Source organism: Brachyhypopomus gauderio, unplaced genomic scaffold, assembly GCF_052324685.1.
Source record: "Brachyhypopomus gauderio isolate BG-103 unplaced genomic scaffold, BGAUD_0.2 sc124, whole genome shotgun sequence".
Taxonomy (NCBI): domain Eukaryota; kingdom Metazoa; phylum Chordata; class Actinopteri; order Gymnotiformes; family Hypopomidae; genus Brachyhypopomus; species Brachyhypopomus gauderio.
The window spans coordinates 402,496-419,289 of record NW_027506945.1 but is presented as its reverse complement, the minus strand read 5'-3'; the positions used below and the strand labels follow the sequence as shown (position 1 = coordinate 419,289).

Genomic DNA, 16,794 nt, shown 5'->3' with positions numbered 1-16,794 from the left:
AAGTGTATTTGGCCTATTTTGGGGTTATGCTTGGGGACCAAGACAAGTCTTGGGCACCACACATAGTGTGTTTTTTTTACACATTTCACGAAAAATCTCAAAAACTTGAGCCAATCTGGCAAAACTGATGACATATTCAGAATCAGCACCCCAAAGTTACCCTAAATTCGTTGAAATATCTTTGGCCCCAAAAATGCTGTTGACCTGTGTAATCTAAGCTATTATCGGAGCTTCAATAAACGACGCTTCTATAAATGAAGCTTCAATAAACGAAGCTTCTATAAATGAAGCTTCAATAAACGAAGCTTCTATAAACTAATCTTCTCTGTCTCTGCATATATTTGGATCAGCACACTCTGGGATTAAAGAGATCAGGAGGTTAGCAGCCTCACCTCAGGGTGAACATTTCCACAGGCGAGTAGGGAGAAGCGGCCACATACGCCGACACGCTGTCCCTGGGTCGCACAGGCGCTGATGGCACCAGGACAGCAAAATTCCCATCCAGGCGATGTTCTGATAAGTCCGGGACAGCCGGAGTCCGGAACAGCCTCACACTTCCGATCCGCCTCATGGGCGTGGACGTGGCAGACCCGAACAAGCCCTCGTGCTGCGGCCGGCCCGAATTCCTGGCTCCCACGTCCTCCCCGGGACAGTCGCCGGTCTCCGGTGAGCGGAGGGAGTAGTACAGCTCCACGGGGGTCCCCTCGGACCCGTCCGTGCCCCTCTGACGTCCCGGGACCACGCTCGGGGGCGCGAACCACCCCAGGAGGGGTTCCAGTTCGGCCACGCAGACGCCCAGCTCGCCCCGGAGACGACAGCTCCCTCGTACCTCCTGCGTCTCGTGGAATGCAAACATCTGCACGCAGGGTAGCTTGTCCACGGTGCTGTAGTCATCCCAGTCCCTGCCGCCCACGTAGAACAGCACCTGCACCCTCGGCTTGTCCAGGGAGATCTTCTCACCCAGGATGAAGGTCTGCACCTTCCAGTTAAACGTGAAGAGCGTCGAGGAGGCCACGTAGGAACTGGGCGTCTGGATGAGGTCCAGAGGAACGGGCTGCTCCACCTTCAGGCTCCCGTAGGTGGCGCTGAGAGATGGCGGATGCCTGGCCTGGTGGAGGAAGAAGGACTCTGTGCGGGACAGCAGGCTGGAGTTGCGCATGAAGTCTTGCGTGGCCTCCTTGAGGACGTAGGAGGAGTCAGCGTGCAGGAGCTGGAGGTTGACGGGCAGGTAGGCGGGAGACGAGGAGTAGCGCTGAAGACTCTCCGGGACTCGGCCGTCTGTCACTGCAACAGAGAGGAGACGGGCGTCAGGACAGCAGATCACAGCGGCACCAGACGTCAGCACGTGCATGAAATAGACACCGTGGTTATTTGCAGTAAATTCATATTGAAAAGCGTTGACATTCTCACACAGAGTTCAGTAAAGTAAACAGGAATCTCTCAGTGGGCAGTGCGGGAGTGTCGAGCCACAAATGTTTGAAGACACCTTTAAAATATATGATGGCTTCCTGCGAAAAAGAAACACTTTCTCCACACTGTGATTTCAAGCTGATCTGAGACTAAAGTTAACATTGGTATCTCCAGTTTAGGCCACTTTAAGGAAGGCAGAGCTGATCTCCAATCAGTCCACAGCCATGTCTGCTGAATGCAATCTGTCTGTTTGCTAGTGACAGCAGCTGCTGAAGTCCCTCATATCACGTAGCAGAGCCTCCAGCACAAACACACCCCCGACGGCCCTGAAGACACAGATGAGTCTGTGGGACACAAGGAGTTACCCCCCCTCACACACACACACACACACACACACACACACACACACACACACACACACACACACACACATCAATACACACACTGATCTATACAGACACGCATCAATACGCACACAGAAAGGGGTTTGTGTTTGAACTTTGTTATGAGAACCCTACTCTTTAAATTGCTTTACCTCAGCAGTAAATGAAGATTACTTTTTTAATCATCTGTTTTTTTTTCTCCGTCACAATGCTTAAGACATTCTTCCCCAGGACTAATCCTGCCTGGGGGTGAAGTATAAACATGTCACAGTCATAAATTCATAATACCAGTTGGGACAGAGAGGAGCTGATGAGAAATCTCTCACATCCGTGTGTGAGAAGGCCTGTGTGTTTACAGACCAGTGCATTCCAGAACCAGAACATTACAGAACCAGTGCATTCCAGAACCAGTGCATTCCAGAACCAGTGCGTTCCAGAACCAGTGCGTTCCAGAACCTCAGGCCCAGATGAGATGGAGACAGCCATGTTGTGGGTGGAGCGCAGCAGGTGGTGTGAGAAGACCCCTCACGTTCCTCCGCTCCTTCAAGCTCCCCTCCGCCCTCCGTCTCACGCCGAACTCTAGCCAAGCGGATGGCAACGATGTTGCCCTGGCGACTGCTTAAAGTGGGGCCAACGCGACGGGCCCGTGGACGAGTCCATCCCTGCGTGTGCTCGCCGACGCGTGTCTGGTACTGATGGAGCACTCTTTCACCTCACAGTCAAGAGCCTTCTGTACCCTGATTACTCCATCGCTCCCTCTCCTCCCCTCCACTCGTTTACCAAGGATGAGGGGATGAAACACTCCTCCGCTCCTCTAGGCCATGGAGAGGGACATTTACTAATCAATCAGGGTGCGGTGATTTACGCTGCACGTCCCTGAACGTGTACGAGCTCCATCCCCTGAGCAGTGGGGGCGGGGCGGGGGGGCGGGGCTTGTGAGGGAATGGGATCTTACAGGCAAAGCAAAAACATAGATGTTCCATTGATTAAGAGGATTCATCTAGGCACAAACACATTTTTCAGCATACACCCTTATTCGTCGTATGATTGATTATCATTGCTCTATGGAAAGCAAAATCCTCTTGATGGATTAAAACCGACTTTCATAAAACAATGACACACTCTCACGGGCCACTTTATTAGAAACACCACGTTGCTGGAATTACCTGGTAGGTGTAGTGTGTAGGTTTAGGTGTAGCGTGTAGGTTTAGTGTGTAGGTGTAGCTGGCGGGTGTAGTGTTATGGTGCACAGTTTGTGTCTGTGTTAGTATTCTTCCAGGACTTCATCTGACCAGGAATCAGAACTGGCTGCATGGTTTTGGGTGTCAAAACCACAGCAACACAACTACACATGGCATACGTGCCCCTGCTCACTCACGCCCCCAGCAGGCCAGGGTTAAAGCTGCACGCAGAATAGCCAACACGAGCAATGGTGCCGTGGTAACTGCCCAGCGACGGGCATGACGGGGGGGCATATTAACAGATGTCCAATTCATCCCGAATAACTAACTGAAGCCACAGATAAAGACACAAACACCTTGCAGCCCCAGCGAAGGGAGGGAAAACGTCACACATTAGCATCTTTAATTTATTCCTGCAGGCTGGGCTGAGTGGGTTTAATTTCTGGAGAGCCCCACTGCGAGGTGCTGGGAGTGTTTGCACAAGTACAGCGCGGAGCAAGCCAAGACGAATATGAAATCAGGAACACGACCTGCATTCCTGACAGCGGACAGCCATTCATCACACAGCCCTTCGGTCTCCTGCTCGGCAGGAACATCAGCGGCGAGGGAAACACGTGCTTGAGCAAGAAAATACAATATTGGCACCGACTCTTTCTGTCCTGGTGATGTGAGGCGCTGCTACATTAGCCACCGTTGTCCACCTCTGGATCACCGTTTCACTCATTCTGGATCTCACTAGAAACACTGTGAGCTCCCGAAACAGTTCTATGGCACACACCTAAGTACTGTCTGATTACATGATCAACAGTTCTCCATGCACACACCTAAGTACTGTCTGATTACATGATCAACAGTTCTTAGGGTTGCCACCTAGGTCTGACAAAAAACAAGGGCACTCTGTCATACGCGAACGTAAATTGTTGATGGGTGGGGGGTGTGAACGTAAAATGTTACCGAGGGCGGGTGTAAAATGGACACAGCGAGAAAAAAAGATGGATTAAACAGTCTAAATAGTCGTTTGAACTAACCTGGTGAAAACCGGGACATTAAATGAATTTTTTTTGCTGGGACCGAATATTAAATAGAAGGAAAACCGGGACAAACCGGGACAGCCCCGGAAAACCTGGACAACGACGTGAAATCCGGGACAGTCCCGGGAAAACCGGGACAGGTGGCAACCCTAACAGTTCTCCATGCACACACCTAAGTACTGTCTGATTACATGATCTACAGTTCTCCTACCATATGCCTAAGTACTGTCTGATTACATGATCAACAGTTCTCCCGACATGTGCATAAGTAATGTCTGATTACATGATCATCAGTTCTCCCGACATTTGCATAAGTAATGTCTGATTACATGATCATCGGTTCTCCTGGCATGTGCCTAAGTGCTGTCTTATTGATGATTATTATGATGATAATTATGATGATTACATGATCGGTTGAGGCATAGTGCAACTCCGCTGAGAAAAACAAGCCAAGGGAAAAAGATCTTTCATTGCCCAATCAGGAACAGGCACCAGAGTGATGGTGATGGTTTACTGTGCTCTAATTATGAAGCCCTTTGAACATCTGGATGTCAGGTGCTTCATAGCTCACACACCACAAACAGATGCCCGTTTTGTACAATATAAATAAAAGAAATGTCCGATAAAATGCAATTAGTTGGGATGCAATATCGCCATAACAGATGGCGTTAAAACTGGCGTTTTTATATTGCTAAAAATTACCACAATTCTTCACGGGACTTTTATTATGAAAAATCATGGTTTAGAAATGTCCCAATACAGAGACACTTTGGCTAGTACTAATGTGAAATAGTTCCTCTTGATCTCCCTCACACACACACACACACACACACACACACACACACACACACACACACACACACACACACACACACACAAACTGCTGTCACGCTGCTACACACACACGTACGCCTGCAGGCAGATCTGGGAGGACCACAGGGATCAGGCCCTCCTCTGACTCTCCATGCAGAACCAAAGGAAGGGGGAGTTCAACAGGTGCCTGCCCAGGAGAGAGCAGCCCGCGCTGGGCGAGCGGGCGCAGAGAGGCCCCCTGCCTGGAGGCTGTAGGAGCAGGGTGCTAATGATATGGGTGGCCACAGGGCCCAGATGTAAGCCTGTCTGTAGCAGCACCAGACACAGTGTATGGAGGAGGACAGAGAGAACGAAGGAAAGAAAGACGAGTTTAAAGAATGTGAAGGAGGGAGAGAGAGGCGGATGAGGGAGGTGGCGTGCGAGAACAGAGGTGTGTCCGTCAGCGGTGTAGCGATGCGGAGCGCTGAAGCAGGCTGCTGTCTCCCCCGGCTTACGGAGGGCAGGATCCAACCGTCCCAGAATGCTTTGCTCTCTGCCTCTCAGGAGTTCGCCCTGCGTGTCCTCTGGTCCAAAACAGTGGTCTCGTCTCCGGCCCAAATCGTCCCTCTCCCCTCTGACAGGAGGAGGACTGGGTCATTGTTCTCAGTCTCCACATATTACTCTTGCCATATATTACATCAACTGTAATTAATAAGGGTTATTGACTTTGTGCTGGTCTGTCAAAAATAATTTATTAAGCTTTCTGCATTCACAAGCATCATCTGGAGAATGATATATGTGGGTCCACCTTAAAAAGGGCCCAGAACAGAGTTAAACGGGGGCTAGCGGTCGAGTGTGGGGAATCAATACACACTGAAACATTATTCCAGTTTAAGAGTCCTGTAGAAATTAATGATATTGAAAAATGAGTCGGTTCATTGGTAGAGATGAGGAGAAGTGATTTACAGAGCAGGGCACTTTCAGACGGACGCGGGGCAAAAACCCCCTGCGATGAAGCCGTGAGGCAAAACCCTTAAACATACCACTGATTAATCTCCACACACACTTACACACCTCCTGAGCTCTCACACCTCCTGATCAGGTGTGTGTGTGTGTGAGACCACTGAGTCCTGAAGTCCCTGTAGCACCAGATGCAGTTTCTGTGAAGTAGTGATGTCATCAGGGCAGGACATCAGTCCAATGTCCTGCACATGGTTACCGAGGTCAAAATGAACAAAACCCAGACTGCCTGACCTGAACCACACTAGACGTTACTAATGTGTGTGAGTGTATGTACATATGTGTATATTTTTGTGTATGTGTGATGTGTGTATGTGTATGTATGTACAGTATGCGTGTGTGTGTGTGTGTGTGTGTGTGTGAGTGCGTGCATATGTATGTATGTGTAAGTATGTGTGTGTTTGCATATGGCTGTGTGTGTGTGTAGGGAGAGCAGGGTGTGTGTGTGTGTGTGTGTGTGTATGTAGGGAGAGCAGGGTGTTTGTGTGTGTGTGTGTGTGTGTGTGTGTGTGTATGTGTGTGTGTGTAGGGAGAGCAGGGTGTGTGTGTGTCTCACTCTGCTTCACAGTTCTTTCCCTAATGTGAGGGTTGTTTTAGGGTGTTATGGTGTTCAGGACCTTTCACAGTTTCTACACTCAGGTCGTCTTGACTAACGTCAGCTCAGTAATAACAGACATTATTTACACAGCTGCTTGCTAAGTCTTGTAGTCCCACGCTGCTTCATCACTGATTGCACAGAAACACAACACATACACACACACACACACACACACACACACACACACACACACACACACACACACACACACACACACACACACACACACACTCCCACAGAGTCTTCCCTGCATATCTCTGTCACAGCATAAAGTTACCCCATGGCCAGTAGTACACACACACACACACACACACACACACACACACACACACACACACACACTCTAGATAGGTTTATTGATATTTAGGGAGTGAGTTCTGTTCATTAATCAGAATAACATGTAGCAGTGATTTGTCACTCCTCACTGGCTACGTCTGCTTTAAACCCAATTCCGCTCAAAGACAGATGAGTCTTCACTCTTCCTCTCCACTCCTTCATCTCCTCGACTCGCTGATGAAGGCACATCGTCTTCTGTTTTTGAAGGTAATAGTGCTTGATGGCCTCATCATTATTTCCCTCAAAGGTCATAAGTGTGAAGAATGACAGATAAACAGTAGTCGCTCACTGAAAGTCATTACTGGACATCAAAAACAGCCACATTATTTAAAAACTGCAAACTGCACATCCCCACAAAATGGAACGTCCCAAGTGGAAGTGTGTAGGGAAGGTGAGCTAGGAGCCTAATTCTTCTGAATTGGAATCAGGCCCTAATTTTTCCCTTTAGGGGCCATTAGGTTTGTGCTCCTGGAAGAAACATTAATCCTGCAGCTCGCCTGCCTCAGATAATGCCCCTGCAGTTGGTTTAACAGGTGTAAAATACTACAGCTGTAAATACTGCATCTGTATTGCTATGTAATAGTGCGACACTGCTGAGTCCTTTAATTGGATGCTAATTGGGAGCAGGCCAGCGGAAGGCTGATGGGCACTGAGGGGGCGAACACCAGGCACCATGCCATGTGACCATTAGAGTGGGAGAGTGGCACAAGACCAAACCTACAGGGCACACAAGAAACCCACAACAGCTTTGATTTTGTATGAGAGAGAGAGAGAGGCACTGACAAGGAGAGAGAGAGAGAGAGAGAGGAAGAGAGAGAGTTGTTGTTGCAGTTAAATATTAATGTTGCCCCCTCCTCTCTTTTTACATCTAACTTTTCTTTTGTACAGCTTTGGCAAAACTGAATAATCACATTCATGCCAATAATGCATTACAAATTAAATGAAATGAGAAAGAGAGAGACTGAAAGACGAGTATCAGAGAGAGACCGTGTAACAGAGAGAGAGACAGAACAGACGAAAAAGAAAGGAGAGAGTCAGAGAGTGAGTCGGAGTGAGTCTGAGATTGAGTGACTGAGAGGAGGGAGAGGAGAGAGTGATAGAGACAGAGAGACGTGTGTTTATATGTGTGGATGAGGGTGTTGCAGAAGGAACTAGCTTTGACTAGAAGCAAAAGACAAGCCCAGATTTGTGTGGCCATCAGTATTCTGTAAGCCTCCATTGGAGCTCACTAAAGCCATGCCCCGACACTAATGAATCTCTTCCTGCTCCACCGTGCCCTTTATGGCTGTGTGACATCATAAATCAGCGACAACACAGAGGCTTCTCATCTCCTGGGGGGGTAAGGGAGGGTGGGGGGGTTAAGGGGGCGGCGGTCTCGTCCCCTGGGCGCTTCTTCCGTTCATCTGCCCTTTTGATTCGTCACTACTGATCTGTGAGCCCCAGCTCACGTCTTCCGCCGCCCGAGGGCCGCGTCACGTCACACACCCCCTTCACTCCGGTCCTTCAGTTCTCTTAATCCCTTCTATGGCTTTCAGGAACAAGGAATGTAAAACAACAACAACAACAACAACAACAACAACAACAACAATGTGAACCTATTGACTGTGCAAGCAGAATAACAGCAATCTGATGAAAGTGTTAATAATCATGAACCAGGCTCTACAAACCACACACAGCTCCCACAATCCATAGCTCACACTTAACATCCACTTCCTCATAGTGCAAGACAATATAATTAATGTAATTAAAAACCTCTGCCAACTGGTGTGTGAGTGTTACTACCCTGCCTCGGACTCCGCCCCCTAACACTGCCACGCCTCCTGCCGTCTGCTCCCTGCTGGTCTGTGCTAGCTGAGGCCACACCCACAGTTCTCCACGGCGATAGCGAGCGGCTGCCGTGACAGACCGGCACCACCGCAGGGCCGAGTCCCGTCCCCGTGACGACGCAGCATTCTAGAGTGTTGTTTACCTTGCGCTTTGTTTTGTTTGTTTTGAGGTCTTTGGGCCCCGGGGGGGCACACAGGCCGCCTAGCAGGCCTCTCCATCTCCGATACCACATGAAAGAGCGCGTGACACCCCGGACAGCCCGCCGCCCCCGCGGTCAGCTACTCCACCCGCCCGTATTTGCACCTGTAACATCACCGGGATGATGGAGGGAAGAAAAGGCGATGGATCTGAGTCTTAAAAGCCCTGACACGCTGCAGCAGTGGAGGACCGGCAGGGCGGGACCAGCGGGGCAGGACCAGCGGGGCAGGACCAGCAGGGCAGGACCAGCAGGGTCTCCCACAGCTGATCTGACACTCTCACCCGTGTTTGTTTATTCGTTTGTTGTTTGTGGAAATGAGAGGTTAGGAGTTCATCTCTGGAAGCTTTTACCTGTGGAACACCACCGCTGACCTGCTGAAGGTGGAGATGGAGATCATGCCAGAGTCTCCTCCTTAGGAGAACACCAGCACCTACGTCCACACACGCGTGCACACACCCTCAACGTCTGAGACACGGGCGATATGATTAAGAATGTGTGTTTGTGTGTGTGTGTGTGTGTGTGTGTGTGTGTGTGTGTGTGTGTGTGTGTGTGTGTGTGAGATTGCCTCATTATGCTTATGCTATTGAACAGCACCTTCCTCCAGGTGATGGAAACACAGAGATGAGATGTGGCAGCAGGATCGGTACTGTACTACACCGCAGGGCTGTCCCCCATACACTCACCACATTCACACACAAATCTCTCTCTCTCTCTCTCTCTCTCTCTCTCTCTCTCTCTCTCTCTCTCTCTCTCTCACACACACACACACACACACACACACACACACACACACACACACACACACACACACACACACACACACACACACACACACACACACACACACACACACACACACACACTGCCAGATACCAGCACTTTATTTACCAACTGCTAAAACACCACTATGCACTATGAACCCACTCTAAAACATTTTCTAGGAGTCCATATATCAGTTATGAAAAGAGACGCAATGCTAACACGTCACAGGGGCTACGAGAGCTGTCCACACACAACTGCCCTTTATTGATCAGATCAGAGGAGAATCTCTGTCTTCGATAACATAGATATGTTCTCCATCCACACAGCAGCTATGCTCTCATATCTTCTTGGCTGAATTTTAAGGCATTCTGTGTATTCTTGATTAATAAGACCAATGAATATTTAAAATATATTATTTCAGTATGGTGGATGGTAATTAGCATGCTAGCTACGTCAGTCACCTCAGGCAGTGATGTCCAGCAGTCAGGCAGCTAACGAGTGATGAACCTGTCACTGAGCACAATGTTCAGATGGCCAATCAGTTAAATGGGTTCAATTTGGATAGTTAGTCTCGGTTAGACTTCAGAGTTCCTGTCTCTAGCTAGCAAACACACCGTTTAGCCAGCAGTCTTTCAAACTGCAGGTTTTCTCCATTGGTACAATCTCTCCATTTGCATAAAAATGCTCCTTCCTTCAGCTACTGTAGAGACTGAGGTAGAGACTGAGACAGGAAGCGACAGACACTGAGGTAGGGACAGAGGGAGGGACAGATGTAGGGACAGAGGGAGAGACAGAGGAAGGCTTATCACTAGGTATTGAAACAGACCCAAAATCCAAACAACAGTGGCCTGAACCAGTTTGTGGGGAGTTAAAAGCATATTTCACGTGTAAATCACGGTGCGTGAGATGGAGTGTGAGACGGTGTGAGGCGTTCTGTGAGACGGCGTGTGAGATGGTGTGAGACGGTGTGTGAGACGGTGTGAAATGATGTGTGAGACAGTGTGTGAGACGGTGTGTGAGATTGTGTGAGACGGTGTGAGACAGCTCGAGGAGCATGGCATGGAGCCTGAGTACGACAGAGGAGAGAAGAACAGATCTTCTGGTGACCTCAGAGAGCGACACAGACGCAGACGTAGACGCAGACACAAACGCAGACGCAGACGCACAGGTCTTATTTCTGCAGCTTTATTACTGCGTTACAAAATCTCAAACGCAATGGCTATGCACACAAACATGCCCAGGCACCACAAAACACACTCAAGCACCTACACAAACACACTCACACAAAACACATGCAGCAGCGCATGCAAAAATGCACACAAGCATAATCTCTGAGACAGCAACACACATCCACACAGCAGACACACACACACACACAGATGCACCCTGGATGAACACTGGCTCTGATATATTGGTAAACACTGTTCAAGGTCAGTGGTAGGAGGTGTAATAAATTCTAGTTTGAGCTCTGCCCCAACAGTTTAGTTCCCTATGCTGCTATCTGAGGGAGGAGGGCACACACACACACACACACACACACACACACACACACACACACACACACACATACACACACACACACACACACACACACACACACACACACACACACACACACATACACACACACACACACACACACACACACACACACATGCACACAATCATTCCTGAACTCCATTCACCAGAGACTACATATAAACCTTAGCCAAAGGCTCTATTCAGCATCATTCTACAGGTAACAATCACCAAAATCCGATCTGCACTTTATAAAAACCTTTCCAATACTAAACCTAATCTACACTGCCCACCACACATCAGCACATAATGGACCTGCCATAGAACAAATGCAATTCCTGCCCAAATGGACTTTCTAAACTTGAAGCTGTCTCTAGAGTCACTGTGACTTTAAGCACAATATCCACCATCAGGTGTGCAGACTGTGCATCAGAATCCCTTCATAGTGGACACAAGCTCTAAATGTCAGTACCATGAGCTCTAGATAGAGTATTCATGCTAACAGACCTGTTCAGACACTGTGGAGAGGTGGGGATGAATCAGGTCTTCAAATTCTGCTAACCACCAGGGTCTGTCCTGTCTGCACACACCACCTACACTCCTCATCACAGACTTCTGTATGACCCACCGTCGAGTGCCTTCTCATGGTCAAAAGAACTCAAAAGCAGAACTCGAAAGACCCTGACGATGTAAACGGATTAAGCTTCGTTGTGGATGAAGTCCAGCTGTCCACCAAATGATAACTCGACAATAAAAAAAGAAATCTGATGAGAACTTTAAAGAACATCTGAGCCTAAATCCCACACGTGCCACCCAGAGACCAGTGACGCAGTGAAGCGAACAAGACGCAGAAAACAGGGGAAACGACACACGTGTGACAGGCAGGAGAAGTCAGTGCTCAGACAGGCGCACACAGGGTTCCACCACCACGTGTGTGTGTGTGTGTGTGTGTGTGTGTGTGTGTGTGTGTGTGTACACATGTGCATGCGGGCTAGAAAGACAAAAGAGTGAGTGTGCGCTTTGTTCAGATCTGTTTGTGGGGTGAATGCATTTTTTTAATTGATTGCAAACCATGAACATTTAGAGCGGTGGAATGTTCCGGAAACGCAGCACTGTGGCATTTGCTTGAAGAGCTAAAACAGGCAAGAGCTTTCATTCAGGTCACTAAGGGTTAGTTGTAGGCATAGCAACACTTAGTAGATATATACTGTAGAGTTCATTGGAGAACAAAGATTGTAATACAAACAGAGAGAGGTGTGAGTGTGAGCGTGTGTGTATGTGTGTGTTTGTGCGTGTATGTGAGTGAGTTCGTGGTGTGCATAAAAGGAAGAGTTTCTGCTAATGTTTGTGTATAAGTGAGAGAAAAAGAGTGTGTGTTAGTGTCTGTGTGTGTGTGTGTGTGTGTGTGTGTGTGTGTGTGTGTGTGTGTGTGTGTGTGTGGTGTGTGTGTGGTGTTTTAAGAGCTTTTGTAGAAGCACCAGATGGAGTCTCTAAATCTCTGGTTTAACCTCGAAGCCTGTTAGACTGTGCATTGTGACCAGAGAGAGAGAGATAGAGGGAGAGAGAGATACAGGAGAGAGAGAAGAACGAGAGACATAAAGAAAGAGAAAACAGAGAAAGAGTGAAAGGAGAGTAAAAGAAAGAGAGTGAAAGAGAGAGAAAGTGAGCTGAAGAGAGCTGGTAGAGTTGAAACCCTCACAGACAAATAGAGAACAGAACAGACGTGAAGGGCAGCAAAGAGTGTGTTCCCAGCATGCATCGGGAAAAGGCTGAAATGGCATGAAAGGGGTGGAGAGGGGTGGGGTAGAGGGGAGGGGTAGAGGGTGGGGTAGAGGGGAGGGGTAGAGGGGAGGGGTAGAGGGGGAGGGGTAGAGGGGAGGGGTAGAGGGGGTGGGGTAGAGGGGTGGGGTAGAGGGGTGGGGTAGAGGGGTGGGGTAGAGGGGAGGGGTAGAGGGGAGGGGTAGAGGGGTGGGGTAGAGGGGTGGGGTAGAGGGGAGGGGTAGAGGGGAGGGGTAGAGGGGTGGGGTAGAGGGGTGGGGTAGAGGGGTGGGGTAGAGGGGAGGGGTAGAGGGGAGGGGTAGAGGGGTGGGGTAGAGGGGTGGGGGGGGTAGAGGGGTGGGGTAGAGGGGAGGGGTAGAGGGGAGGGGTAGAGGGGTGGGGTAGAGGGGTGGGGTAGAGGGGAGGGGTAGAGGGGGTGGGGTACGAGGGGAGGGGTAGAGGGGTGGGGGTAGAGGGGTGGGGTAGAGGGGTGGGGTAGAGGGGTGGGGTAGAGGGGAGGGGTAGAGGGGTGGGGTAGAGGGGTGGGGTAGAGAGGGGTGGGGTAGAGGGGTGGGGTAGAGGGGAGGGGTAGAGTGGTGGGGTAGAGGGGTGGGTCAGAGGGGTGGGGTAGAGGGGTGGGGAGGTGGAGTAGAGAACACCAGTGTTGCTGGACTCAGGAGCTCCAGCTATAATGAGCTGGCAAAGTCCTGTGGGAGATCACTGGACTCACATCACCCCCCCCCCCCAACCAACCCCGTCACCCCCCACAGGCAGCAGGGGCGCAGTCACAGCTGCTCACCTGGCTGTCTGGTATATGGAGATTTGCATAGGTAATGTGTGGAGCCAATGAAGGGTGTTGAGGAACAGAAGTGTTGGTTACCAGGGAGCATCTGGAGGAGAAACGCTAACGGATTAGGAGCAGTGAAGAGGGGCATGTGTTTACCCTGAACCAGAGAGAGAGAGAGAGAGAGAGAGAGAGAGAGAGAGAGGAGAGAGAGAGAGAGAGAGAGAGAGAGAGAGAGAGAGAGAGAGAATAAGAGGGACAGAGAGAGAGAGAGGGTAGAGAGACAGAGAGAGAGAGAATATGAGAGACAGAGAGAAATAATAAGAGGGACAGAGAGAGAGATAAGAGGGACAGAGAGAGAGAGGGTGAGAGACAGAGAGAGAGAGAGAATAGGAGAGACAGAGAGAGAGAATAAGGGAGACAGAGAGAGAGAGAATAAGAGGGACAGAGAGAGATGAGAAAGAGAATAAGAGAGACAGAGAGAGAGAGAATAAGAGGGACAGAGAGAGAGAGAATAAGAGAGACAGAGAGAGAGAGAGAATAAGAGGGACACAGAGAGAGAGAGAGAGAATAGGAGAGACAGAGAGAGAGAATAAGGGAGACAGAGAGAGAGAGAATAAGAGGGACAGAGAGAGAGAGAAAGAGAATAAGAGAGACAGAGAGAGAGAGAATAAGAGGGACAGAGAGAGAGAGAATAAGAGAGACAGAGAGAGAGATAAGAGAGACAGAGAGAGAGAGAATAAGAGGGACAGAGAGAGAGAATAAGAGAGACAGAGAGAGAGAGAATAAGAGAGACAGAGAGAGAGAATGGAAGGGAGTGCAGTTTCCTCCTGAGTCCAGTTTGTAATCACAGTAAACGCAGGTCCTGGTCTATGATCCTGAAAAGACCAGTGGTCTCTGTTCTGCTGCTCACCAGGAACCGAACATGTGCTCTTCAGCTCAGAGAGACCTGGCCTGGGTCTGGAGACAGAGAGACCTGGCCTGGGTCTGGAGACAGAGAGACCTGGCCTGGGTCTGGAGACAGAGAGACCTGGCCTGGGTCTGGAGACATAGAGACCTGGCCTGGGTCTGGAGACAGAGAGACCTGGCCTGGGTCTGGAGACAGAGAGACCTGGCCTGGGTCTGGAGACAGAGAGACCTGGCCTGGGTCTGGAGACAGAGAGACCTGGCCTGGGTCTGGAGACAGAGAGACCTGTCCTGGGTCTGGAGACGGAGAGACCTGGCCTGGGTCTGGAGACAGAGAAACCTGGCCTGGGTCTGGAGACAGAGAGACCTGGCCTGGGTCTGGAGACAGAGAGACCTGGCCTGGGTCTGGAGACAGAGAGACAAACCTGGACTGAGGACAAGAGAGCGCAGTGCACAGGGAACACAGCAGAGTGCTGTAGAAATATCTGAATATAATACAGTGTTCTACTCTTTCATCTCACTGGACCAGTCACCTGATACTGGACCAGTCACCTGATACTGGACCAGTCACCTGATACTGGACCAGTCACCTGATACTGCATGTCTCCTGACTCTGAACAAGTCACCTGATGCTGGGACCAGTCTCCTGATACTGGACCAGTCAACTAATGCTGGACCAGTCTCCTGATACTTGACCAGTCTTCTGATACTGGACCAGTCACCTGATACTGGTCCAGTCTCCTGATACTGGACCAGTCACCTGATACTGGCCCAGTCTCCTGATACTGGACCAGTCACCTGATACTGGCCCAGTCTCCTGATGCTTGCCCAGTCTCCTGACTCTGACTCTGGGTCAGTCTCCTGATACTGGACCAGTCACCTGATACTGGCCCAGTCTCCTGATACTGGACCAGTCACCTGATACTGGCCCAGTCTCCTGATGCTTGCCCAGTCTCCTGATGCTTGCCCAGTCTCCTGATGCTTGCCCAGTCTCCTGACTCTGACTCTGGGTCAGTCTCCTGATACTGGACCAGTCACCTGATACTGGCCCAGTCTCCTGATACTGGACCAGTCACCTGATACTGGCCCAGTCTCCTGATGCTTGCCCAGTCTCCTGACTCTGACTCTGGGTCAGTCTACTGATGCTGGCCCAGTCTACTGATACTGGACCAGTCTCCTGATACTGGCCCAGTCTACTGATACTGGACCATCTCCTGACTCTGACTCTGGGTCAGTCTCCTGACTCTGGTCCAGTGTTCTGACACTGGCTGGGCAGATAACAGCACTAACCCTGCACCATACATGGACCCAGGGCAGAACTTCACCCTGACAAATCACACTTCCAGTGCCATCAGCCAGGGACAAACACACAGGCAATCTCAATGGCACACAGCATCACAGAAGAAGCCCGAGGACAAATTCCCTCCACAGAGAAATTAAAAACAAACAGTCAGGCTCCATTCATTCAGAGAGTTTACAGTTCCAATCCATGACAAACACAAACGTGTCAAATCCAGTCGACCCACTCCAACCCTACACCACCACTTAAAATAACACAACACCGCTTTCAGTGTTTAATCAACACCTGCAGTGCTGAATTAAGTCTCGCAGCGTTGATCAGTGTTTGTATCCAGCTTTGGACTCTGTGAGCATGAGTACGTGTGTGTGATATGTATGTGTGTGTGTGTGTGTGTGTGTGTGTGTTATGTATGTGTGTGTGTGTGTGTGCGAGTGTGTGTGTGAGTGGATAGGTGGGTTAGTGGATGGGTGTGTGTGTGTGTGTGTGTGTGTGTGTGTGTGTGTGTGTGTGTGTGTGTGTGTGTGTGTGTGTGTGTGTGTGTTGTTGGTCAGACGGACACACAGTACATTCCTGCTAGATTCACAGTAAGCACTTTGATGATTTTCATTACCTGTACTTCAAGAGCAAGTCATGACCCCTGGTAAAAACATGCTCTATCATTCTTACTTATTATCCATGTGTGCAGACAGAATCAAACTGCCTGTGTTTGTGTTTATGTCCCATGAAGCATCGAGTCCAAACACAACTGAACTAAGATAGCGGCAGTGCTAACACATGGGGAGAACTGCACAATGAATGTAGGGCAGTTAAACACTACACACTGACACCAGGAAACACAGTAGTGCCATGCCGGTTCACTCCGACAATATGACATCTCAATAAGAGCTGAATTAGTGTTTATTAACACACACTGCAACAGTTCCTCCACCCACCCGGGTCGGACCGGCCCGCAGGCTACACCCACTCAATCCCGGACCACAGTGGAGGTG

General features: G+C 49.8%; 1 protein-coding gene across 1 annotated transcript in view; it reads right to left on the bottom strand.

The window, feature by feature from the left end:
• Positions 1–16,794, bottom strand: part of LOC143498922 (transmembrane protein 132C) — a 186,249-nt gene that overhangs the window by 146,981 nt on the left and 22,474 nt on the right. The window contains exon 2 of the mRNA XM_076993829.1: positions 393–1,284. Within this exon, the coding sequence (XP_076849944.1) occupies positions 393–1,284 (892 nt within the window). The remainder of the gene's footprint in view (positions 1–392; positions 1,285–16,794) is intronic.